General features: G+C 44.1%; 1 protein-coding gene across 11 annotated transcripts in view; it reads right to left on the bottom strand.

The window, feature by feature from the left end:
* Nucleotides 1-27,433, bottom strand: part of RAVER1 (ribonucleoprotein, PTB binding 1) — a 314,850-nt gene that overhangs the window by 262,635 nt on the left and 24,782 nt on the right. For all 11 annotated transcript variants that reach the window (XM_085654428.1, XM_085654429.1, XM_085654430.1 and 8 more), the window contains exons 2-6: nucleotides 18,637-18,703; nucleotides 17,095-17,564; nucleotides 15,739-15,930; nucleotides 12,657-12,786; nucleotides 4,931-5,031 (exon numbers count right to left, since the gene is read on the bottom strand). In XM_085654428.1, coding sequence (XP_085510554.1) covers nucleotides 4,931-5,031; nucleotides 12,657-12,786; nucleotides 15,739-15,930; nucleotides 17,095-17,564; nucleotides 18,637-18,703 — 960 coding nt within the window. The remainder of the gene's footprint in view (nucleotides 1-4,930; nucleotides 5,032-12,656; nucleotides 12,787-15,738; nucleotides 15,931-17,094; nucleotides 17,565-18,636; nucleotides 18,704-27,433) is intronic.

The following is a 27,433-nucleotide window of genomic DNA, read 5'->3' as shown; positions in this document are numbered from 1 at the left end:
CAGATCTCGGGCCCGGTTTCCCGGGGGGGGGGGGGGGGTTTCTGGGGGGGGGGGGGGGGGGGGGGGGGAGGGGGAACGGACCTCCTCTTGGTGTTGGGCCACTCGATTTCAGGCCGTGGGCACCGGCCAGTGGTGCAGACCCTTGTGGAACTGAAGTCGGTTTGAACAATTCTGGTGTTCCCAGGAGACAGAGTCTTTGAGATTGTAGACAGGCAGGTCCTCCGGGTTTGACGAGGTTGCTGGCTGCAGGACACAATGAGATTTTGCTGTAGCAGGCTCAAGGTGGGGACAAGCCGGTAGGGCTGGGGCCAAGTCAGCGGGCATCCTCTAGTTAGCTTCGGTACAACTGTTTGGTCCTTCTTTTCTTCTTGCAGGTGCTTGTCTGCCTTCTTGGTTCAGGGATGCCTCCTAAATACAGTATTTAGGGGGCGTTTTAGGGGTCTCGAGGTCAGTAGCCAATGGGCTACTGACCTTAGGGTGACTACACCCTTCGTGTGCTCACCTCATGTGAGGGAGTGAGCACAATCCCCAATACTGATTGGGGCGTGCCTGCCATCTGTAAGATGGCGGGCACTGAAGAGATGGCTTCACCTCAGCTCCCCCAACTGAGGAGTGGGGTTGGCAGAGGTGGGCACACCTTCTGGGCTGGCTAATTTTTCCCACCTGTCTTCCTGCTGAAAAGGAGGGGGGAGACAGGAAGGGAGCCTGCTCCTGATAGCAGGAGAGGCTGGGGGTCGCATTACGAAGGCTGCCAGGCCTTTGATGCTCCCCTGCCACAGATGGCTCTTCCTGGCCTGGAGGAGGTGTGAACGCCTCCGCCCAGGAAAGGCTTCGTTTCAGGGCTCACTCAGGGAGTGAAGGCTCCCACCCTAGAGGTCCAGAAACATGTCACGTGGTGGCAGGCTGTGTATCAGTCAGGTAAGCCACCAGGTCATCTCTAGGATGCCTACAGAGTGCATTTTACATTAGTTCCCACAATGTGCTGAGATGTTGGATACCAAACTTCAGTGTAGCCATTATGGTGCCGTGGAGTTTGTAATGACAAACTCCAAGCACCATATACTCATAATGGCAGCACTACACTTAAAATGACTAAGAATGGACTTGGACACTGTATGGGTACAGGGCTCATGCACCTGTACCCTCACCACTGGTATAGGACACCCAGGTAGAGGGGAGATGGATCTATGCCAGGGAAGTGGGTCGTAGGCATGGCACAAAGGGATGCGTGCCATGTTGACTTCACATTCGTCTGCACCAAAACACGCGGCCTGCAAAGGCAGTGTGTGTGTAAATGTACAGGGCCTCTAAGGGAGGCACAATAAGTGCTGCAGCCCTTAGAGGTCTTCCCTGGTGACAGTGCCCAGGGAACATCAAGTCAAAGTGCATCAGTTGTCGGGCAAAACGTGTGTGTGTTTACTGCAACGAAATCCCAGCTTCTCGCACTTAGGTACCCAGGATATCATTTACTTGGGACTTACAGGGGCAGAAAAACCAATCTGGGTTTGTTTCAGGGAAGGAGCACTGGCACAGGAGACCAGGTTGGCAGGGACCCTGTGCACTACATTTGAAACCACATCAAAACCAGGCAAAAAGTGGGGAGCTAACCATGCAAAAGAGGCACTTTCTCACAGACAGGGTAAAGTGAGTGATAACGATCCTGGAAAGTTCTAATGAGGAACCCCCGTCTTATATCCCCCAAGTCTGTAATGCCAATCTTGTCCCACTTGCTGAACTCCATTAGGCTATGGGATAATGGCCGACACACACTGCTCAACTAGAGGATTTAGCAGTGGCAGTTTCTTATCTCATCCAGCTGATCGGAACGCTGGTTCAGCAGCACTACCTTTGTGACCCCCTGGGAGCTGATGGGGAATAGGACTCCCGTAGAATATACAAATAATGTCTAGGCCCATCAAGGACAATTCAGTTAGGTAGTCTCGGTCATCCAATCCACCACACAACCAGTCCTAAATTACGAAAATCATTGCAGCCCAGTACTACAATTGCAAGTCTGCCATTCCTCCCCCCTCCCCCATTATATACGAATGGTCTACATTTAACCACAGCAGCAAGCACTGAGAGGGCAACCCCACTCACAGAAAGCCCCGAATTATGGCTATGCAGTTCTTGAACCAGTTATTTGGGATTATCAGTGGGAAATTTTTGAAGAGTGTACAGGAAGCGTGGAAGGAAAACCTTTGCAACAGGGCCACTCTGCTGAGGATATGGAGTGGAAGCTTAGCCCACTTCTTATTTTAGTTTAGAGATTTAGTAAGTTAGTTACAGAGAAATTTAAACACCAAGGTAGTGGAAGCTCATCTGCTTTATCGGAATAGAGGTCTGCAAGTCTATGAACTCATTGCCTCCCCTAAGTGTGATCACTGGGAATTTAGTCCAGATTGCGCAAAGGCCAGAGGTCTACTCGTATAGTCCAAGAATTTGCAAAATGTGATGTCCCGATAGATGGGGACTGTCTAGAAAGAAGCAGTACATCATCTGCATAGGGCTAATCTGTCTTCAGCATTGTCTAACAAACGCTACCCCTGTATTTGAGCATCACACCAACCTAGCCAAAGGGTCTATAGCAAGAGCAAAGCTGGAAATATTGTCTGGTTCCCCCTGCAGCTGGGGAATGAGTTTAAGACTACACGGTTTATTCACACCTGTTGAAAATGCAGAGTAAAGGTCTTTGGCGTATTTCGTGAATCGGAGACCAAATCCCATACGTTCAAGGACCTTGTCTAGGAAGGGCCTGGCCACAGAGTCAAACGCCTTCTCAAAGTCGACAAGTAGAAGGGAACAGTGGTTTCAAAGATGAATGTACGCCAGTGTCACATGTACACAAGTATACAGTGGAGGTTGCTATGGTTGGGCATAAGGGCACATTGATCTAGGTGGTTTAGGGTAGTTTGAATTCGCAGGTGTCTATTAGCCATGAATACAGTGACTAGTTTGCCTTCCATATTAATCAATGAAATGGGTCTGTATGATGTAAACGAATCAAAGGGTCATCCGGTCTTAGGAATGACTACAGCGGTGGCCAGATCAAAATATGGGAGAAAGGTACCATTTGCTTCGGACTCCATTCAGAGTTCCAGAAATTGGAGACTTGGAATATCATGGAATTTAAGGTAGTACTTGAGAGGGAAGCTGCCCGGCTTGTGTTTTTTTCCAGATTTCACATCTTGTAGGGCCTGTTCTATTGTAAAAGGCAAATCTAGTTCTTTCTTTTGAGGAACTGTAGGTGATGGGAAGGGTATTTCTGTAAGGATGTATTTGGCTTGTTCTCATGAGGAACACTGTCACTGGGCCCAATGTGTTTGGTAGTAATCAGCAAATGTTGGTGCGATCTCAAATCTTTTGCAGGTCTTCTGAATGATGTGATCTAGGCTTTCTGGAAGTGTTCTAGAGGTGGTCTCTCTGGTGGCCAGCCAGATGGGCAACTTTCTAGCGCTTGTAGATCCTGGAGGGCTTCGACAAGTAGGATTGACAAGCCTGCTCCTGGGGTGACCTGCCAGAATTTGTCAAGTTCAAGCGGAGAGTGGAGAGTGTGAGGTCTCCGTCACACACTGAGGTTCCAGTTTCAAGATTCAGGCCTAGCGTTTGGTTATATGGTTTTGTCTTGCTCTTTACCCCTCCCCCCCAGAAAACCCTTAGCAATCTCTCTATTGGCTTCTCCAGTCATACTTCGTGTGCCCACCAAGGAAACCAATCCACAATTTGTCATAGTAGGATTTGAGCTCTGTACATAGAGCACTGGTCAACTGCAAAGCAACATGTGTTAAGACGCCAAAAGGGCAGTCTATCTGTGGCAGCTATTCCCAAGGTAGGCACTGATCGGTGAGTAGATCGATTCCGTCAAGAGGGTGTATATTGCTGTTGTGTGGAAGATACTGGATGCAGGGGGAAGCAACAGATCTATGCAGAAGAGTGTCTTGTGTGCGGCTGAGGCATGTGTATATTATGTCATGTGGTCCACAACACCCCCAAAACTTCCTCTCTAGAAACATTTGTTATCCAGTGTAACCGCTTTGAACAAACTATGCATTAACTTATCTAAGGCAATAGAAATGGACCGCCTATTTAGGATTTTCCGCATACTGTCTATTTAAAGAGGATCAGTAGTGAGCCTCATTAATAATGTCAGATATCTGGCTCGCAGACGCTCTAGTACCACATTCTTCTTCAGCAGTTCGACGTAGTTTATTCAGTTCAGGGGTGCTCTTCTTCAGAGTTACCCATAGGAGAGTAGGAATGGATAGGCACCTCAAAATCTTAAGTGGAGAGTCGCTTATGCCCTTGGTGCCAATAGGAGAACAGGCCTGCCACTGGCTAGAAAAAACACAGACAACATACTGAAATATTTTGTGAACTGTCATGTACACAAAGTGTACAATACATGCCCCAAGATTAAGGATTATTGGGATAGAATGTTTCAACCATAACATGCAGACACATCTAGAAACTTCGGGGAAGTGGACAAAAATAAATAATGGTAACTAATAACTGTTTAAACAAAGATACATCTTCATACAATTGAAAAGTCAAGCAGACTCTTAAACAAGATATTTACAAAAGTATTGCTTGAGATAACCAGACCAAGTGAGAAAATATAGGACACTGATGGGTCCTAGCAACAAGTGTAAATTCACCCACTTCATTTCCAATATATCAGAGATAAAAGAGGAGGTTTCTAAGAGATCAAGAACCAGATGTGTTTCAGGCAGCTAAGAAATTTAAGAGAAATGGGAAGAGCGCTCGAAAAACCAACTCAGGGAATTATACGAGGCAGGGAAAAGGTTGGCAACATGAAGGAGTGTGCTATAAATCATAGATGAGATGTGTGAAATTAACAGCACAGTGTGAAACTACCACCAAGTACTGAAAATATACATTTTAAGATGACACCTGTCTGTGATTTACATACCTGTTGCACTTGAGCCTGGTTCTGAAGCAGCAACTGAAGAAGTGCGGTTGAAAGAGCAGGATTCGTCAGCATCGGAACTGTAGGGGCTGCGCCGAGTAGACCTAAAAATATATAAACATTAGAGGACCCCGTACTTCTTTAATGTTCCCAAAGGAGTAACTGTTTCCAATCACAGCTCAACATTGCAATAATCAACACAAATATGCGTTTTTCACAAACATCGACCATGTGTGGCCTGTTGACTAACACTGGTTGAGGATCATGGCACAGGAGCCAATAAGGAGTACTTTTGATTTGGAGAGTGGACGAGATACACTCACTGCTGCATGACATTTCAAGCAGAGGACTGCAAGTAATATTGGGACTGACAGGATAGGATGAAGGTCATTACAGAAAAAAAAAACAAGCAGTGGAAAAGCCAAACGTCTCGCCAATATGCGCAATATATACCACACTTTCTCCCCTGACTTTCAGCCATGTTGAACAGCAGCCAAGCCACCCCTTGCCTTCAGCTTACCTAGCAGACTGAGGGAGAAAACGGGGCTCCTGCCTGTGGGCTCCCACACATCCCAGATCTGACAAGCCAAGCCGTCTTCCAGGGCCTCTGTAGCTAGCCCTCATTACACGATTCCAAGTTAATGCCTCTACCATTACCGCTGACAATTCACTAAAACAATCCTTACAAGTCCCGTTTCTATAATCATGAAAGATTGGCTTACACCCAGACTCACCGCTGCCAACAGCAGCGGACAAGAGCCCTGCATGCTGTTTTCTGATGTTTGTGAGGGTTGCTCACATGACACCATGCTTTCAGTCCTCTGCTTGCATTTAACGGAGTGCATTTTGGGATTTGTAATACTAGATTACTTCTTTTGAACCAACTGGAAGACCTGTGAACAATGGTTTTGGACAATGTGAGCATACTACTGCTCATAGGCACATTTTAGGCAGGCTTTTGTGAAGTCTGTTTTGCACACATTTTTTCTGCATGTGCTACAAACACAATTAGTTAAGTTGCTTTTGCTCTTTCAAGTCAAGGTTGTCAGATAGTGAGGGGTATTAGTGAAGTATTGATAAACAACTTGGACGGACCAGTCTAGCAGGTTGTAAGACACTAGTGCCTGGCACCACAAGGGTTTGTTAAAGGAACCCTCACACACCAACCTAGTTGGCGGCATGCTTCATCATCGGGTTCCCAGCTGAGTAGCCGAATGCTACTCAGCTGTGCTGCGACACCTGGTTACAGTGGAGCTGAGTTTTTTTTTGTGTGAGAATGTGATGAAGTGGTGGTTTTAAAAATACCTCTGGGGCTCGAATTGATAATTACTTTATTCCCAGTGGTCCAGGGTAGGTTTAAAAGCGACGAGTTGATAACGTAGAGACACTATTAATTGTGACTTAGTTATCTGCCGGTCTACATGTTTCAGCCCGTGAAAAATTAATTGGGCTTTCTTCAGGACCTCCCTCACGATGAATAAAATGGTGAAAATGAAAAGTGACAAAAAGGGAGTGGTAAAAACTTCTTAAACCACGTGAATATGCATTTAGAAGCGCACACACACGCCAAGGTGTGCTAAATATGCTCTGTTAACTGACCTTAATTTGGGTCCACACCTGTGTATGTACATGTAAAAGAAAAAAAAAAGAACAAAAAAAGTACACTACAAAATGTAACACATAAATAATGCAACCTGCAATACATTGTATGCCACATCCTTGAATATCAATATGGTAGTTGCTGAAGCACACAGTGTGATTTGAACGTGTAGCACCAATCAAACTCCTATCATGCACGCAGATTACAGTAATAAATGGAGTATCATGCATGTGAAAAGGGGGCTAGACAAGGCACTGAGTTGAAAAGTATCAAAATGTTAATCTGTGTGAGGAGTGAAGCGCCGAAAAACACGTGGAGGCTGAGTAATTTTACCCTTAAAAACGGCGGACGAGAAACTGCGTGTGGCCGGATGAAAACGTGCCGTGCAAACTTAACTTTATCACTATTATTGGTGATAGGTGGGGTCCATGACGTTCATGAGGACAGATAGGTATATGGTCCTTAATTTAGAGAGCGATTTATATTTACAGAAATACAGTTTAACTCTGGTCCTAGGAGGGGCGAGCCCCTATTGTTACACACTGCATGGAGGAGTAGAGAAATAGATTAAGTTAGTGCAGTAATATTCTGTTACTGCGTTGTTGAAAGGAATACTGTTGCATTTGGAGTAAAGGTAGGAAGCCGGCAGTACGAGAAAAGCAGGTACCGCCAGGCCGTTAGTTAAACAGGTTGTCAAGATCTTACTTGGTCATGGAGCTCACCCGCATTATCTCCTGCTCTGGTCTCCTCGGGAACAATAAGATTCCCGTTGCGGCTACCAGAGCTGGTATTTGAGATGTGTTTATGCGGGACTGCTCCCTGGTGTGTACGCGTCACGTGGGATGCGTGCTCCCCTGCGTGCGACGTCCAAAGGCTAGAACGCTGCCCTGAATAGCGTTGTGTGCTCACCATATCTGTTGGGGCTGCGTGGTATGGGAACCATTGCCAGGAAACTGAGTACAGTATGGCCATGTCTAGCAGTATATAAGATACAAATATTTTGATATAAATTTGAGATCGTGTTTAATTGGGCATATCGGACAAATGTTATTGAAGAGGAACTATATGTATTTTTCCGATATTTCCACATGAAGACCATGTAAAATGACCACTTCAATTTCGCATTCGTGGGATACAGAAAAACATGGAATCATACGTTTTATTGCAGGAAAATTATTATGTGGGGTTACATTATCAGAGGGGATGGCCAGTTAATAGAAATAAAAGATTTCTTATATAGTATGTTATGCCTTAGTACAGAGCAGGTTAGCTTACTAACAGGTTGACCATTGGTGTAGGTTGGGGGGGGGGGGGGGGGGGCAATTTACTTACATTACATGTGGTGCCCTAATTCAGAGTAGATTAACTTTTTATCAGGTAGACATGTTAATCTATATGTGTGGACAAGATAATCTATTCCACGGAATGTTATCGTTTAACCATGAGTAGACAGACATTATATCCATCTTTGCTCTTTTTCCAAGAGTTGTTGTTGGGCGTTGTTGGTGTTGGAGTTCCAGGTGCTCAATGATGGACCATTCAATGTCATTTGTGGTATGGCACATCTCAAGGAAGTGGTTTGTCATACGCGAATTTACACCGAATATTACTTCTGTGTTCGCAGATGCAGGTCTTAACTCTGCGACTGGTCATGCCTATGTACCTCAGGTCACAGGGGCATGTGATGAGGTATATTGCATTGGTTATTACAATTTGTGTTTGCGTATTTCCCACTCCTTTCCCGATTCCAGACTCCGTGAGGTGACATACACTGCAAATCACCACATGGGTAATGACCAGTTACTCTTGGGAGACCCCATGCATTTTATATGGTATTACTTTGATTTGTGTGTTGTTGTGGTCTAGTGGAGACCAAATTGTCTTTGAGGCTTCTACCCTGTCGGTATGAGAACAAGGGTTTTTCCCCACTGTTGGTTGCCGGAGTTCAATATTTTCCAGTATTTCTGAATGATTTTAGATACTTTGTTAGACACAGCATTAAAAGTGGTCACACAGGTAGGTGGAATGATTGGCTCTGTTGGCGGTTTTTGTTCCAGTAGTGCATCTCTGTTCCAGTTGTGTGCCCTTTTTTTTGCTTTTCAGGGATTCTTTTTTGGTTAGCCTCTTTGTTTCAGTTTGAATGACAGTCTCTGTTTGGTCCTTGAAATCTTGTAGATTCCTACAATTCCTGCGTAACTGCAGGTATTGCCCCTATGGGAGATTCTCTCTGAGGGTCCGAGGATGGAAGCTAGTGTAATGTAATAGTGAGTTCCTTGCAGTAGCTTTGAAGTGTGTCTTGATCTCAAGTTTTCCATTGGAATGAGACGTGTCCAAGTCAAGGAACGTGATGGTCTTCCTACTCTTGGTGTGGGTGAATTGAAGGTTGGAATCACAACCATTTATCCATATGAGAAAGGACTCGAGGGACTCTTCTGTGCCTTCCCAGATGAGGACATCGATGTATCTTTTGTAGAACCGTGTATTTGTTATTGGCGAGTTGTTGTGATTGAACAGGTACGTTATTTCAAAGTTTTAGACATACAACCCGGCCACACTCTGGGAGAAAGTGCTGCCCATTGATGTGCCGTATGTTTGATGTCCTCCTCATCTGGGAAGGCACAAACATTTGTCCGATATGCCCAATTAAACACGATCTCAAATTTATATCAAAATATTTGTATCTTATATACTACAAGACGTGGCCATACTGTACCCACAGTTTCCCAGCAATGATTCCCATACCCCGCAGCCCCAGCAGATATGCGGAGCACATAACGCTATTCAGGGCAGCGTTCTAGCCTTTGGACGTCGCACGCTGGGGAGCATGCATCCCACAGGACGCGAACACACCAGGAAGCCGTCCAGTGTATAAACATCTCAAATACCATCTCTGTAGCCGCAACGGGAAGCTTCCTGTTCCCAAGGAGACCAGAGCAGGTGATCATGCAGGCGAGCTACAGGACCAAGTAAGATCTTGACAACCTGTTTAGCTAATGGCCTGGCGGTACCTGCTTTTCTCGTACTTGCGGCTTCCTACCTTTACACCAAATGTAACTACAGTATATTCCTTTCAACAACGCAGTAACAGGATATTACTGCACTAACTTCATCTATTTCTCTACTCCTCCATACAGTGTGCAACAATAGGGGCCCTCCCCTCCCCGGACGAGTTAAACTGTATTTCCGTAAATATAAACCACTCTCTAAACTAAGGACAATATACCTATCGGTCCTTATGAACGTCACAGACCTCGCCTATCACCAATAATGGTGATAGTTACGTTTGCACTGCGCGTTTTCATCCGGCCACACGCGGTTTCTCGATCGCCGCTTTTAAAGCTAAAATTACTCAGCCTCCACGTGTTTTTCTGCGCTTCACTCCTCATGCAGATTAACACTTTGATACTTTTCAACTCAGCGCCTTGTCTAGCCCCCTTTTCACATGCATGATACTCCATTTATTGCAGTATTCTGCATGCATGATAGGAGTATGATTGGCGCTACACGTTCAAATCACATTGTGTGCTTTAACAACCCCCATATCGATATTCAAAATGAGTTAAGGATGTGAAATACAATGTATTGCAGGTTGCATTATTTATATGGGTTACATGTTGTAGTGTACTGCTGTGTCCTTTTACAGGTATATACACAGGTGTGGACCCAAATTACAGTCAGTCCACAAAGCATATTTAGCACACTTTAGCGCGTGCTTCAAAATGTATACACGTGGTTTAAAAAGTTTACCAATCACTTTATCACTGTTTTCACTTTCACCCTTTTATTCATCGTGAGAGAGGACCTGAAGAAAGCCCAATTAATAAATTTCACAGGCTGAAACATGTAGACCGGCGGATAACTAAGATAATTAATAGTCTTTTTACGTTACCAACTCATCGCTTAGAAACATACCCTGGACCACTGGGAATAAAGTAATTATCGATTAGAGCCCCAGAGGTATTTTTAAAAACACCTCTTCATCACATTCACACAAAATAAAAACCAGCTTCACTGTAACCAGGTGTGGCAGCACAGCTGAGTAGCATTCGGCTACTCAGCTGGGAACCAGATGATGAAGCAGGACACCAACTAGGTTGGTGTATGAGGGTTCTTTTAACAAACCCTTGTGGCGCCAGGCACTACAGTGTCGGACAACCTGCTAGACTGGTTCGTCCAAGTTGTTTATCAATACTTACCAAGGGACAAGGACGGCCCGTTCACGGTCCTGGCTCTCACCGTTTATCCTAGGGTATTAGTGAAGCTCAAAAACTACATTGGTGTCAGATTGATTGTCAAGTCTAACACACACCCTTGAGGAGTTTCAGTCTTTGGCAGAGTCGCCAGCTTAATGAAAACTCCTTGAAGGGTCTAGAATACACATCTTCAGATAGGTCACATTGGTAGGATAGGGGGTGTCCAGTAGACGAAGGGACAAAAGGCTGGATCAACTAAATAAAACGTTTAACCTGACTGATATGCACATCTCTGCAGCAGGAACATTAACTGACTGGGCAATGGTCAAATTAAACACATTTGTGAAAAGAAGATCATCAACATCGCACTTTGCAGCTAAATAGAAATAAGACAATGAACAAAGAGAGAATCGTACAGAAATTACATATTTTGTGCAGGGCTACCATTGGGTCAAATCATGAAAATACCTCCTGGAGATACAAAGCCACAGTAACGTGATACAATCTGCCAGCTACACCCTGTGGGTCCGGGCTGGCCAAGCAAAGAGAGGAGGGGCATACAGGGGGTATATTCCCCTTACAGATCTGAGGGAGTGGAACACAAAATGAAAGTTAATGAAAAGAAAGCTGCAAGACCTTGAATTGGAAATAACTCCAGCTCCCTGCCCTGCATCTACCCTCCCAGCCCCTGCTAGGAAGCACTTTGTAGGCGGGAGAAGGCAGCAAGGGGCAGGGGGAGGTAGTGAGGCAAGGCAGGGCATCAGAGTGTGCAACATGGTAAAAAGAATTTAAAATAAAAAGGGGGTGAGGGGGAAGCAACACGGACGACAGGTAGGGGAGAGCAAAGCAATGCGGAGGGCGATGTCAGAAACAACAGGTAAGGCAGGGTGGGGAACTATGCAAAGTGACAAGGACAACAGACTAGTTTATCTTTAAACAAAACTGTTTACCTGAAACCCAGCCTGTACCGCATATGCTATGTGTAACATTTAAAAAACAACCCTGTACATCACATACGTGTTTATCTTTGCATTACGTTGCGTTATATGGATATATCAGGCCAGCGATCAGCCTAGTAACAATGTAGTTCTACGGTACCAGCCTAGATATAAAGCTACAGAGTGATGGAGAATAGAATGTTCAAGTTGAGGCAGGTAAAAATGTGGTTACAAATCGCAGAGGTCTGATGTCGGTGTCCAAGTGGGCTTAGTGATTGAGGGGTTTACTTTGGGGCCATAAGGCTGTTTTTATGTCGTTTCTGAAGTCCCACCGATTTGGGAAGGTAAAAGAGAGACAGCAAATAACAGAAAATAGAGAGACAGCCAAAGAGGAATTGGCAGTGGAAGAGAAGCACACGCTGAAGAGACAGCAACATTGAGCTGGGAGAGAGAAGAAGGGAGCAAGCGTGGGGGAGACTTGCACAACAGAAACAGCAGGAAAACAATACACTCTTGTAAAGTGATTGAAAAAGAAAACAGAGCACCTAAAAAGGGAGCAGTCAGGGACACAATTAATGGGTCCATGCTACAGGGGAGGGACAAATCCAAGAAAAGGAAGTTAAGCCCACAAGTGCTGCCAAATTAGAAGTAAGCAAATGAGTGACAATGACAGTAAACAATGGAAAGTAATAGGCGGGCTCTAAGCCGACTGCAAGCCAACACGTCAACGAGACTGTGCATGCACCATCTAGCAGAGACCTTTAAAAAAGTATTTTTTTTTTAAAACACAAACACACACGCCCACACTGGAACGATAAGTAGCCCAGAACATGGTGTGAGGTTAGCCATAGATCATACAGTGGTACAACAGGCATACGACCAAAATTAGGACGAAGGCATACAGGTGAGCTAGTTGAGCATATGCAAAGTGAAATACATTTGTGTTTTGGGAACCATACAAAGTCTAGAACAGACAAGCATTTTAATCACATGCTTACCCTGCTTCCCTACAACTGCTCCATGCAGCAGAGGGTTTAGTAAGAGCTGTAATGATGCTGGGCCCCCCAGGTTGTTCAACATCTGAAGCATGTTTGGCTCTGGGAGAAGTCCCTTCCCACGGTTGAAAGCCTGAGAATACAAAAGTGGCACAAAAAAATTTACCCAATAAAATTAAATCTCTAATTGTTCCAAAAGTGTGACAGTCAAGTTCTACAGATTTGTTTTTGAAGACAAAAGCAGGTGACCTGCATTACTCAAGGGAGGTTAGGCAATATGTAGGAAAGCGCCCCCTTTTGCATGGTTACTGCTAACTAGGCCCTAGCACATGTGTTCTTTCCTAAAACTGTACCTTTGTACACACAATTGGCACACCTCTAGGCCACAAGTCCATTGTAAAATGTAGCCCTGGTATCCCTAGTAACCCTGGTACCACGGGCCTTGTGACCAGAGAGGGCCTCCGAGGACAGCAGCGTGTATTATACCACCCTCACCTTAACACTCCACCCTGCCATTGCAGACTGGGTGTATTAGTGCACACCAAACTGAAGCGTTGGCATGGCACACACCCGTGTGCCATGCCCACCAACACTGCCTGAGGCATGGATAATCCACCCCACTAGCAGGCCTTACAGCCCTAAAGGCAGGGTGCACCATACCCAGGTGAGGGCATAGCTGCATAAGCCTCTACAGCGTCTGTGACATTCATAGACATTGTAAGTGCAGTGAAGCCATTTTAAATGCATAGGCTCGGAGTTTATCAACACGAACTCCACAGCTACATGATGGCTTTACTGAAATCTGGGAAGTTTGTGTCAAACATCCCAGCACATTAAACCCACACTAATGCAAGGGTTTTATTTAATGACAAATGCACACATCTTAGAGATGCCCCCTGAAATGCGACCAACTGTGATGTGGCTTCTTACTGGCTTCCAGCCATTACCAGACAGGTATCTGGATCCCTTGGTAGAAAACCCACCGCTCTCTGGGTCTGAAAACCAAGCACATCCTGGGCAGAGGTGTCATGCCTCCTCCCCCAGAATGAGCAGGTTTCTCGAAGAGATAGCCTCAAAGGCCTGCCGCCTTTGTTAGCTGCCCCCAGCCTTTTGCCGCTATCAATAATTGGCTTCCACAGATTCGGACTCCCAGTTAGGGCGCGAGAACAGATGGGAAAACCTAGCAAGAAAGGGATGTGTGCCCGCCTTTGTCAACCCCACCCCTCAGGCGAGGGAGGCGAAGTTGGGGCAACCGCTCAGTCCCCGCCATCTTGGAGCTGGGGGGGGGGGGGACCCCTCCAATTCAGGATGACACCTATGCTTTCTTCCAACTGGAGTATGGCCTACTGGGGGGGGTGTAGACACCCCAGGGAATGGACCCATTGGTCCCAACCTGCACATCCCTTTAACGCCCCTGAATCTAGCATTTAAGGGCACCCGAGAACCCTGGACACTTGCCCTGCCTTCTCAGAGAACTATGATCTCCCATGGACACGGATTTGCCAAAGCCAGGATTCCAGATACAGCTGGATCTGCATGTCCTCACCGCTCTGCACCTGGATGGCCCTGGCAGTGGTGTGAACTTTGTGCCAACCTGGGACACACCCCCCCTCCTTTTCCCAGACCGTAACACTAGGATCTTGGCATCCGAGACGGAGTGGCCTGCCTGTGAGCAGTTCTCAACTGAGGTGCCCGCTAGCCCCATTTGAGGTGCACTTTTGGTGCCTACTTGTGGCCCCCTTCGTGCTTACCTTTGATCCCTGGGCCTGGACCCAGAAACCGCAGGTACCTACATGTGACTGGTGCTCTTCCGAGTTCTCCCTGTCTCCATAGCTCTGCATTGGTCCCCAACCTCTCCTTTGACCTCTGCACCCGGCCGCCTCTATGCCGCAGAGGGTGCTCTCCTTACCTACCTGACCCCTGCCGTGTGTAGTTGCTACCAGCCGAGACTGAACTACAAAACTGAGTACTTACCTGTAAGTTACTAACCTCATTTTTCTCCATAGGAAATTTGAACTGTACCATTACATTGCATACCTTTGTCATTGTAAAGTCAAAAACTTTATTTGATTAGCAATTACAGAAAGCTTCCTTGAAACAGTAAGAGTTTACTTCATTTACAAAACCATACTACATTCATGAAAAGTGTTGTCAGTTTTACAAACTGTAAAACTTAGTGACTCTTGGTTCTAGAACAAAGAAGAAAAAAAAAAATTGTATACAATTGGTCTGGATTCAGTCTGAGAGTGTGACATTTCTTGCCGAGTGTGTACAACCGGCTTCTCCATCCAGTAGCTCGTGAGCTACTGGTAGCTCTCCAGCTACCTGTAAGCAGCTTTCCTGCGTGCAGCCCAGCCTTCTACATTAAAGCTTTTCCTAGCTGAAATATTATATTTATATCAAAATTGAAAAGCGTGTACCGGGATGAAAATGTGTGCCAGTTTCAGGTGAGAAGACAGGTCCTATATGTTACACTGTACAAGATAGGTCTAGTCGTCTGCATACACTCTAGATTAGCATGATTCCAGGACCAAAATAAAGGTCAGCATGTTAGTTTTACATGCAGTTAGGCACTAGGGCAGGAGTCCATGCTCGTTAACTACATGCAGGGCCATTCCTGTCCTAAAAAGAGGACTTACACAAAAGGGGTCAGCATCGCTCTTCAAAATAATCTGAAGACAGCATGAAGGCCCCACCCTCCCCCAGGTAGGAAATGCACAGGGAACTCTGCAGGACAGTGGGCTTAAGCAGAACTAGTTTAGGGGTTGATCAAACTTAACCGTAGCACATTATGAATCAGTAGCGACCCTCCAGCCGAACAGTAGAATGGTACGCAAAAGCACAGCACTGCTGTAACTAAAGCTTCCTAATCATAGCATTGTGGACACGAATGGAACTACATGGCTGGGAAGAGGGAAATGGGTGGGGGAAAGAGTAGGAGGGACGAAGAGCTTTTCCTACTCAGCCTGGTGGGATAAAGCAGAGCCCTTTTAGCTCCAAGATGGACTTGTGTCATGCAGTTTAACAGCAATATCAAACATGCCTTAAATCATTATATCAAACAGATCAAAGCATAGTCTCTTACCGTTGCCTGTGCTGCTATCAGAGCGGCCAACATACTGCGTCCTGCTGGTCCAGGGGCACAGAATGACACTCTTACATTATGCCCTCCAAGTGTTAGGCCATCCAGTTGGTCCTGGACCACCTCAGTAATGGATGCAGAATCATACTCCAGGATAGCAAAGCCCTTGAACTGACCATCCTGCCCATAAGCCAACTGAAGAAACAAAGACAGCATTAGAAAGAACAGCTCTTACTCAAAATTCCTCAGAAGAATGCAAGAACAAAATGATGTAAATTATTAAAAATATTTTTTTTTAAATTGGGAAAAACAAAGAAAACAAAAAAACAGAATCCTGTCTTGCACCAGAGATACATAGTTCACAGCTAGTGACATGACATCAGGCTCTTATGCACTCCACAAGAGATCCAAGAGCTGTAGTACATGAGAAAACATGGACTTAGCACACAGGATAGAGGTGGGGGGGGCATAACCATACCTGCACACAGAAGGCTGCCAATTAAGTACTAACACCAGGGTAGAAAGAGAAGCTACACGTCTAAACCTATTCATTTTGTAACTTATGATCAAATCACACCAAGAACCACCGCTGCTTTGAACAAGGTAAGCACACATCAAACCAAGAGCTCTCCATCTTTAACACAATTCCCAAGGCTGCCTCTCATCAAAGGATAATGCATCCAAGTAAAGTGTTTACAAGTTTGGTCTACCCTGCCACAGTTTTCTGCACTGAGTAAAATGCTCTTATGAGGGACCCAAATTACACCGGAAAACAAATATGGTATGTCATGGTAATGTGTTCTAGTGATTTTCTAAAATGCAACTAGCACAAGAACACATTGACCTAGTGATACAGATGTTTTAAATAAAAAAGCAGCAAGCAGGAATAACCACATTGCTGCAAACACCAATAGTGACAGAAACCACAAACCACTTACTGTAGTCAACAAAGAACCAACTTCGTTAAACATTTATGGTCTGCTGTTGACACCAATCATAGAAGATGTAATTGGTTGTCACAATTGCCCATGTAATCACATAGTTCTTTTTCCCCTCACTATAAATAAATTGTGATGGAAATGCACACCGAATTATTCAACTTATATTTGGACACGAATTCACATAAATCATACATTTATTTTCAAATCTAAACTGTTCAAGAAGGTTACCCTGCCCTACTTTCTGTTCACTTTGTGAAAACAAAATGCAAGTATGGTGTCAAACAGAAGATTAAATGGACATTTTCACAAGAAAACACAAGTACAACTTGTTATTTAGCCTAATCCTCCCCCAAACATCCAGGTATCTCTAAAGGGAAAGGGCACTTTCTCTTTTCGTAGTACGCTCCTGAGCACTCACCTGACAGAACATGGGAGGGCAGATGGAAGAGAAAACCCGCCGCAGTTCTTCCACATCATTGTAGTCATGTGGTAGCTTATCCACGCACAGGCACTTTGAATGTAGGAGGTCATAAGTGAGCTGACTCACATCAGTCCAATGAACATACAGCGTCCGTGTTCCCAGTTGCCGGCCTAACAAATCCGACTTAGCTCGGGCTGCAGAGTCCTTTTTCATGTATTCCACAAAGCCATAGCCCTTCGAGTGCCCAGTTTCCTCACTATGCACCAGGAAGCACCGCTCAAGGTTGCCGAAGGGACGCACCAGCTCCTCAAACTGCTGCTGTGTGTATGACCGGGGCAAGTTAGCGATGCAGAGGAGGGCATCCGTGGGCTGCAGCTGGACAGAAATTTCCATGCCCCGAAACTCTGTCATGTGGAATTTCTGGATCGCAGCCTCAGCCTGTTCCCCATTTAGTAAAGTTACAAAGGCTGTAAAACAAAAATGGAGGCAAGTACAATGTATGCATCTGCTTAGCATCAAAGGATAAGCGGAGTCCAGGCTCCATTACATTCTAACACTCACTGTCCAGCACTACGCTAATCCAAGCCATTCCAACCAGAGTATCAAGATCACTACTCAACAACTTGTCACACACACACACACACACTGTAGATATGGATTAGGCCCTCAATATTAGTAAATGCTGAAGACTAATCGAAGGGCACTTATCAGACACAAGAACAGACTACACAAGTTCAGAAATGCACCAAACATGTCACACCAAGAAGCAGTCCCCAAAGCATTAGATAAAAAAATATTTTGTACCAACAGAGTAGGTTGAACTTTTTTGTACGGCACCATTAAAAATGTATCTAAAAGTCGCTAATTATTTCTAAAAATCAAACACAACCATATTACATTTCAGTTACTAGCACTCAACCAAAACCTAATAGAAAATGTGCTGCCATCCTTTAGGGACTTCAGAGTTGAATCTTAAAGCCAGCTAACAAAGAATAAGCCATTCTTTGGAAATACACCTGAACTACTAATGAATTCTCAAAGTTCCACAGCTCTACATTTCAAATCAACCTAGGCAAAGAGAAACGTGCAATGCATGCTAATACTCGGCCCCTCAAAAAAAGTGTCATTCAGCAGGAGCAGCGTTCTTCGTGTGCGGGGTTTTCATTTTTTTTTTCTTTTAATACAAGACCTGTGCACAGTCTGAGTGAATTGCAGGATACACACTAGTGTTACAAAGTTGACCCCATGTCTCAACAGCATATCACACCCAGATCACACCCATTTGAGCTTTCCTTTAACTCTTCCGTTTGTCAGTTCCATTTCACAATGTGGGATGAATAATAAACCCCAACCGGTAACACCTGCAGGTCCCAAATCATATATTAACTTCCACCAAAAGGCTGTTATAGGAATCTTGCAAGCTCTTCCTCTCTCCCAAAATAACAAATTCAGTCCTCTGGCTAAGGTCAGGCATCGGCTCCTATGTTCCAAAGACAGATTCGCAAATGTGTGCATTTCAATGTTGGGTCTCCCACTCACCTGTGCCTTTGTACTTGTCGACAAAACAATATTTTAGCTCAAATTCACTCAGCAACTCGTGGACCTCCTGTGTGAATTAAAGTGAAGAAAAAAAATGAAGTATGAATACAAGTTTTGTTATCAAGCACTCAATGCACAGCCACGTGTTCTTAATATGATGGCAAAAAAAAGAAAATCCTACCACATTCTTAACTATTGTCCACTCCTTGTACATTAGGAATTAAGCACTTAGTCTGATTTTCCCGGTCAACTGGGCTCATCAAAACAGGCGAGGAGGATCCGTGAATACTTTTTTTTAGTTCCAATTTCACTAGCAATTTATTAACATGACAGCATTCCCTTTGTTAACACCATGTCCCTTTAAAACATTCAAGCAGTTCCAATGAGAGACTTCCAGGCTTGCTCTGCCCGAGAACCCAGTTTAATTACCAGTTGTTCTGTATGTCTCCAGAGACTCTGCAATTAAACATTGCAAATTTGAGTAATTTTACTGAAGAAAGAATCAAGCTATATTTAATTTAAAAAACAAAAAAAAGTGCTTCTATTGCACCAGAACTGAAATTCAATGTATGCAAAACAAGATGCTTCATCAGAATCTGAATGATATGCCTTCTGATGAGCTTAGTTGTGAGATGACCTCATTTTTTAGTTTGTTAAAATAAAATGGCAACAAGCCCGCAAAATAAAATTTCTTCTGATTATTCTTCTTTCAAACAATGTTATGACTACATTTCACTTAAAACGAATATACTTGCTGGTGTGCAATAAACCATACTGTCCAAAACAGAAAGGGCATTTGAAGATCCAAACCAGCCTTTCCAGGTGTCCCCAGATAACTTTACCTTTCTCTCCACGCATCCAGAATAAAAGCAAAAGAACTATGGGCAGTCATTTTTAATTTGTTACCCACCCCCACCAAATAACACAAAATAACTTGCAGTGTGCGGGGGGCTGAAAAGGGAATATCCTGTCTCAATGTCTAAGCCGCTACATATAGAAGAGCAAAGAGCACCAATTAACCTCTTCAGTGCCCATGACGAGATAGTCTCGTCATGAACCCCACCCACTAGTGCAACACCCGGAACGGGAGGGGGAAAGGGCGTGGCACTGAAGGGGTTAAGCAAAAGATGGGCCATGGCAGAGTACGAATTAATGAAAACATTTATTTAGTGCGAACAACCCCCCATAGGGCATTCCTGCGCTAGAGAGTAGACTCCACCTTAAGGATGAGTGAGCCCAAACTACTCTTGCTTTAACAAGCAATTCGTTTTCAGTTTTTTTTCCTGAAACATTCAGTGAATGCGAGTTTCTCACTTGAAAGTGAGTTCCATAATTAGACAACCCACATACAATTTCTTTGTCTAGACTACTCCCAGTTAAACTCAATTTAGTTCCCCTCTTACTTATTAAAAGCTTGATTTACTTACAAATGCCTGGTCTGTTTGGTACTTGAAATTTTTATTTTGCAGTTACTTAAAACAATTACAATAATAAATACAGTGATTCAATCAGGATTGACATACAAGTGGTCATACGTATATGGAAACATTAGATTTCATAAAAGATGCGTAGAAGGCCAGGGGGTATACTGGTCACGAACTAGAATAGAGTGCTGTGCAAATTCACATACATAAATAGTTGGCCAGCAAGACCCACCTCATGTACAAGGCTACATTGACAAGAAACTCATTGTGTTCAGAAAACAAATGGCACACTATCTCAAATATTTGTGGGACAGCAAATCAATCGAACGTGTCTCAATTTGCACCAAGAAGCAAAAAAGTCAAGTTACAAACCAGAGTTCTGGCAAATCTCCTAACCAGGCATAATAAGGCGCCTGGTGTCCTCAAACTTGAGACTTATGTGCTAATGTAAGCCAGTGTGGTAAAGGCAGACTTCTTAATCTGCTAAAAACATTTAACTGAAATGTACAACAATCTGGTCAGTCACAGAATCCAATCCTAACAATCACAACTGCAATTAGAGGAATATGTTCTAAAATATTTACTGACATTCAGAGTTGTATATGTTGTTGCAATAGATTTTGACATTAGTACAGCCATGGAATAACTGAGCCCACAGCATGCACAAGAAAAGTACCAGCTGAGAACTAACTGACCTTCACTAGGACAAATCACGAGAAAAAATGCCCAACATCCAAGACTGCTGTAGCAAGGGGGGGGGGGGGTTAAAAGTCCTTATAAGGGTTAAACAGTATGAATTAACTATTCAGACCAAAAAAAATAAAAACACTGCCAACTCGGTCAGGAGAGCATCCTCGAAGACCTTTTCGTTCGGCATATACCTAGTACACTAAAAAACATAATGCAGCTTTAAAGTTGTAGGATAGCTGCATATTTATAAACCTACAACTTCAGCGATAATACAATAGAGCAGTCAAATGACCGGAATGACTGAGGGACAAAGGTCAACAAGCTGAAACGTTCAGCTCATGCCGGCTCAACAGCGTCAGGTGGACACAATGCAAGCCCCGTGCAACAGAATTTCCCCGCAAAATCCCATTGTGCTAGGAGTAGAATCTGAACTGTCAGCCCAAAAGCACAACTCGCCCTCGTTTGCAGAAGTGCACTCCTGGTTTATTTTCTATACCTACATGTCAACTGCCATATTCTGACCCATATACCCTTCTTTAGAAACAGATAATCATTTGCCTACAACTCTGGTAATAGTCAAATAGTGTTGAAATCCATCAATTCACCGCATAAAATTCACAAACATACCTCCTCATGCCTTAGCGATTACATCTATTTATACCAAACAACAAAATTAGGTAAGAAAGAGATACCTTTTAAATTGATCGCACTGTGCACTAGGATACATACACCTCGCTGTAATTAGCATAAAACGTTTTCCCCCGAAATTGAAAGCATAGTTAGGGAAGCCAGAAGCACAGTAGGTTTCCTGTAAAAAATCTTATATGACCGCCATGTCTGGTTAAGATAGTACCTGCAGCCCCTTTTAGGGGTTGGATAGCACCTGTACATTCCAAGTTATGTAATTAAATGTCATTTTCTCAGCTTTAACAATGGGTGCAGGCATTCAGAAAGGTAGAGGAAAAAACATGGTTACTGGTGCGTAAATACAAGGTAATGCAATGCCCATTATGAGGTCATTCCTTGCATAAAGTAAAAAGCAAAAGTCAAATAGTAAAACATAGTAACACCCAAAACCTCTCACCCACATTGGATAGCTAATAACCCGCTATCAGCGAATCCCATGAACATTTTAAACAACCAAAAAAGGTAGGAACAAACTGGTGGAGTCATCCTTAGGGGGAGCGATGCTCAGGGGAGAACGCCTATTGTCCATAATCTCACTAGTGTGGAGGATAGCCCTATTAGAAACATAGCTAGAGTCTAAGTGATGCCAGTGCGACAGCATCCAGGGGCCAAACGGCCTGATCAGTTGACGGCCTATCTGTTGAGTGGGCAGGCAGGCATGACCACAGTTCAGAAAAGCAAAACAGGCATGATAAGCAGGATGCCATTGGCGAATGGACAGGAGTAAATCTCGGGTAGCCACCCCCCCCCAATGTCTGGTGAGCCTGGTCCAACACGGCTCTGCCTGCAAAACTGGATGGCTTCAGCAGGAGAGTAATAGATATGGGTCTTGCCATTAAGTTGTATTTGCATTCGGGCTGGATGGGGTATTTTACATTAGCATTTGCTCAACGTCAGTAAATTTGTGGCATGCCCCTTGTACAATTGGGGTAAAATCATGAAAAAAGGAAAGCGTCATACCCTGGTTTAGCAGTGGGTCTTTCTTGCGGGCGAGGTGCAGAATAGCATCTTGATCCAGACAGTTGATAAGCTGGGATGGTGTGCTTAGCACCTGTAGAGAATGCTTTCCTGCCAAAAACATCCAGGAATTGGTGTTCCACAAAAGAACTCATGCGACCTGTGTTGGTGGATTCTGCAATTCCGGCTGTGCATGTATTTCTACGCGATCGCTTCACATCCTCCGTTTTCGCCGCACTCTGCTTGAGAAGCTTGTTGAGCTTTGATACGTTTAGTGGTCATAGGACCAGCATCCTCGAGATCAGAAATGCGATGTTCAGAGGTAGAGATGCGCGCCTCTTGCTGATCGAGTCACTCTTGCATGTTCTCCAGCTGGGTTGCTAGCGTATCCAGGCAGGAATCCACCGATTTGGACCCTCGCAGTTCAGCCAATATGGTCTCAATGCCCTCTGGCGCCGGGGCTTCCGACTCACAGCGCCACAGGTTGCCCCATGGGAGATCTCATCATCCCCACATCGGGGGGGGGGGGAGTTCTTGGCGGCAGTAAAGGAGAGCAGGCGCTGACCGGAGCCGGTTCGCCCCATTGTAAAGGGAGGTTGTAGGGGCCCACAGGCAGAGTCATGCGGGAGGAGCTGGAAACCTGAAGGTAAGAAGGGCAAGCATGCGCTTCAGAGCTTGATGTGTTATGGGATGGGCAACAGGCAGATTAGTTGCCTATTTATGGGCATGATTATGGAGTGCTCACAGTAGTGTCCAAGGTGCAGCAGAGACGCCCCAACAGAACCAGTTGCCAACTGGAGCGTAAAATTCGGAGGGTGCCAACAGGGAACGCCAGGAGAGGGCAACTATTGGTTAAAGCAGCTTTCCAGAGCAACAATGAGAGCGCACTGCGAATCTGCACACTCTGTATCCCCTGGAGCACTCAGGGGGCCATAGAGGCAGTGCGGTCATTTTCCCATGGTTCGTCAGTCCAGGAACTCCTGCCGCGCCCACCCCACGGCGCTGCACTGCCGGAGAGGCCCGCAGGACAGAGAAAGACCATCCGCTGTCAGCGCAGGCCCTGGAGCTTCAGGTTCGTGTAGCCATCTTGTTCTTTGGCCAAGCCACGTCCCCAGTTTCAATCCTAATCAATGGTTTTGAGGACCCCAATTCTGCCTGTGCTGCAGATGTCCCCAAAGTGGGCCATAAAAAAGTCCCTGCTTTTCTTTAAGCGGATGATGCAGTCTTATTGGGGAGAACTCTCAAGAGTCTAAACATCCTGTTCCAGCAGTTTGCTAAATTCATGGGGTCCTTCGGTCTTGCCATCAAATTGTTCTGAAATGTACACCATGGCCTGTGGCCCCACATCATTTAAGAAAAAGTGTATATTTCCAGGGGCATCCTGTTGCCTCTACTCAGGACTACACGTACTTAGGTGTAGCCTCCGATGCTAGGGGGATTTGGGGACCTTGCAAGCTTAAAGCCTCCATAAAGCTTTGCTAGTGCTGCAGGTTACATTTTCAATTTAGCCTCATGCATTGGTAGAAAGCCTATGGCCCCTTTGTTGGACTTCTTTAAATTCCTCCCCATCACTACCTATGGGGCTGGCATCTGGGGATACTCCAACACCACCTCCCTGCATATTGAAGAGAATAAGGTCCTATAAGAGCCTTTTGGGTGTCCCTCCGGCATGTGCAACCCATTTGTGCATCAGGAGCTCGGGGCTAAGTTTGTAGAAGATAACATTAAACAGGCCCCCCTGGCGCTATGATGTGCAGTCTGTGTAAACCTGCATGCAGGCCTTAATAGGGAGGTGATCATCGAATGTCTTGCTTGCGATAGATGCCTGCCCATATCCTAGTTGCAATATATATAGCATGAAATGTCTAACCTGGGGAGACTACTACTGCTTTTTACCCCCTCTGTTATGTTCAAGGCTAAGCTAGCCTCGGTTAAACAGGTGTTTTAAACCAGAAAATTTCGGGTTACAGGGGAAGGTAAGCTTGTTAAGCTTTATGTAAGGGAGTATGTGCATCTTTAAACAAACCTAACATGGAGCCGTATCCGGCATGGGTTGAAGCTACATGTGATAGATCTCTCTTAACTAGATTTAGGCTCGGCCATGTGAGGTAGCACCTGGGTTTCCCTCTTGGTCAATTTGATCCCACCAATGTATTAATCTGCCCATGTGATGCGTCCACCCCAGAGATTTTTCCATTTCTTCACCTTCTTCTGCAAGTATTACCTGGCATATTCTAAAATGGTTCCATTTCCACTAATTAGAGGATGTGGCATCAGAAGATGTGCTCACGCCTTATTACACCTGCAACAGCTAAACTGCCCCATTCATTGCAGTAGCATTTGTTCTTTTTTACAGTGTGCAATTGCCAAAAGAAAACAAATGGTATTTTAATTGACCTCAAGTAATAACTGGGCACCTGATTAAAACCTAACAGAGGCATTTGTCTGATGGGTCTGCCTAGCTTGTTGACTCCAACTGTATGATTATACAACCCTGACGATTTGGCTAAAGATTTTTTTTTATCCATTCAATGTTTTTATCGTCTATTCTTACTATATAAATCAACTAGAAGCTGTTCATTAATTTTGTGTGCAGACAAGGCCTTGACTATGTTTTAATGTTTTGTATTGTGCATTTATGGTTGTTTCTTGCACTAAAATAAAGTATTATCTATCTAATTGCTGTGCACAGGGAGACATTTCAGACAACAACGGACTCACTCAAAATTTTCAAAGAAGATTAAGTAAAAGAAGGGTGTGTGCTGCCATCTCTCCGGTTCTCCCTTTACATCTCGGACATATCTAACTTCAGAAAAAAACATGGATTTTATTTAATCATACCAAGCACTTACCACATCAGCCACCTAGCCTAAGCAAAAACAAGTTTATTAAAAAACACCACACGCACACAAAAAAAAAAAAAATCTACTTCCTGTAAGACTAAAGAAAAACTAAACGGCCAAAATAAAATTTGTCATCAAGGATTAACAATCAACATTGCAAAAACCAAACTATTGCTGGGGGAAAAACTATTTAACTGGAAGCTAGGACAATAACCCATAGATGTAAAAACGTATGAATACCTAGGTTTCACGCTGGAACACCAACATATCAGGGCCGAATCATCTGCCAAAGTTAAACACCAAGACACATCACATCAATCTCAGTAAAAAGGTTTGCCCAAGTATACAGAGAAAAAACTATTAGACCAACAATAACGGCTCTGAATGACAAACTCTTGCAAGTACTGCAATATGCATCTAGAATACTCAAGGAAAAATAACCCCCCCCCCCCCCCCCCTGCTTTTAACCTCCATTCCTCAACACCAAATTCAAAATTTTGCCTGGAAACGAATATTCCAGCAATCAAGACAATACAAATATCGCAAACTGAACTATTTATGTGACTGCTCTATGACAAATAAACACCACAAAAAAAACATTGATTTTTCATAACACAATCAACTTAAATATCATTTCATCCTAATATTCATACAAAAATGACTCATATCACAATCTAATGACACTGCACCAACACCTCACAATGTCAATATCAAACCGCACAATGACAAAAAGAAGGGTACTTCGTGATTTAACTAAAACTAGAGACCTGCACAATGTGACCAGATACACACTCATGGCACTCTAGAATCGTATACTAAAAATCAAACAACCATAGAATGATTGTATCTTAGAAAGAAACCGACATACATTTTATCCCAATGATATAACTCTTCGATTCCTTCTAGAAGAAAAATCTGACAACATAAATGTAGATTATGCAATTATTGTATACTATCATTACAACACAATCTGTATTGTTCCGAGCTTTATGACCTACATGAGAAGGACATACTTCCAATATTTAAAAAGTTAAAAACTACATACCATTACAGAAACAACAAACTGCTGCTTTACACTATGAACAAACTCTTGCATTGGGAACTGTACAACTTTTTAAAAATCATGCCTTAGGAGGACTTGGTAAAGCACTAGCTTGATCTTGACGAGAAACTGGACCAGAAACCTTAAAGTTGCAAGAACAATTGTAACAAGCACTAGCAATAGGTTCGGCTTTAAATTAATGTTGTATGGTAAAGTGAAGCGTTACCAGTAAAGAGCATGGGATAGGATATGCATTTGTGTGGAAGAAAAGAACTGTAGAATAATATTGGTGTAGGTTAAGAAGTCAAGTGACAGTTGCACTTTGAAACCAAACCTAAACAACTATGTAGATTAATGACTGCCCTCCTCTAATCCCTGCTGCTGCCAGAGAGAACATCATACATGTTTTAGTTATCTAAGACATTTTAATAGCATTACAATGTCATGCCTGAGGTCCTGAAAGTTCAAGCTCAGGCAGCTGGGTAAATAAACAAAATTATCACAGCTGTGTGGAGGGCAAGTACTTTTTAGTTCGAGACTGAAGAGAACATGCACTGCTCTGCGAGGAATGCCCTATTAAGGTAGGGACATGAAGCTCGGCCCACATTTTTAATTGGCTTTTCTCATTGTCCACTGTAAACTGTGGCTGTTCATTGGTCAAAAGGCTTAGTAGTCCCTCCTTAGTACCACCTGGTCTCAATTTGTAACCTCCCATGGCGACCCCCAGTTACTAGTGTTGTTGCTCGGTAGGCTTTAATTACAGCCTCCGAGCACTATTTTCTCAAATAGCTTTGTCCTGCCTGCTGTTGCAGGCAAAACACACTTACTCCTAACGCTTTTTTTTTTTTAAGTACACATTTGCAATGCAATAGGTCTCGCATTTACAAGAGTTTAAGCTATTGGCATTGTAAATGACAATGCCTTTCATTTATCTCTTTAAAAAACGGTACGTAAATAAAAAGCAGTCATTTACAATGCCAATAGCTCAAACACTCATAAATGCGAGACCTATTGCATTGCAAATGCTTGTTGGAGTACATATTCTAGCCAATCAAAACATGTACACCTGGCTCCCAAAGTGTGGGTGGAGCCAGAGTCCTTCTAGCTATGCTCACGTAATTGCCTGGCGACCACTACTCCGTCAAGCCAGATTA

Source organism: Triturus cristatus, chromosome 4_1 (assembly GCF_964204655.1).
Source record: "Triturus cristatus chromosome 4_1, aTriCri1.1, whole genome shotgun sequence".
NCBI classification, from domain to species: Eukaryota; Metazoa; Chordata; class Amphibia; order Caudata; family Salamandridae; genus Triturus; species Triturus cristatus.
Note: the sequence above shows the minus strand (reverse complement) of the source record. Positions and strands in the feature narration are given on the sequence as shown.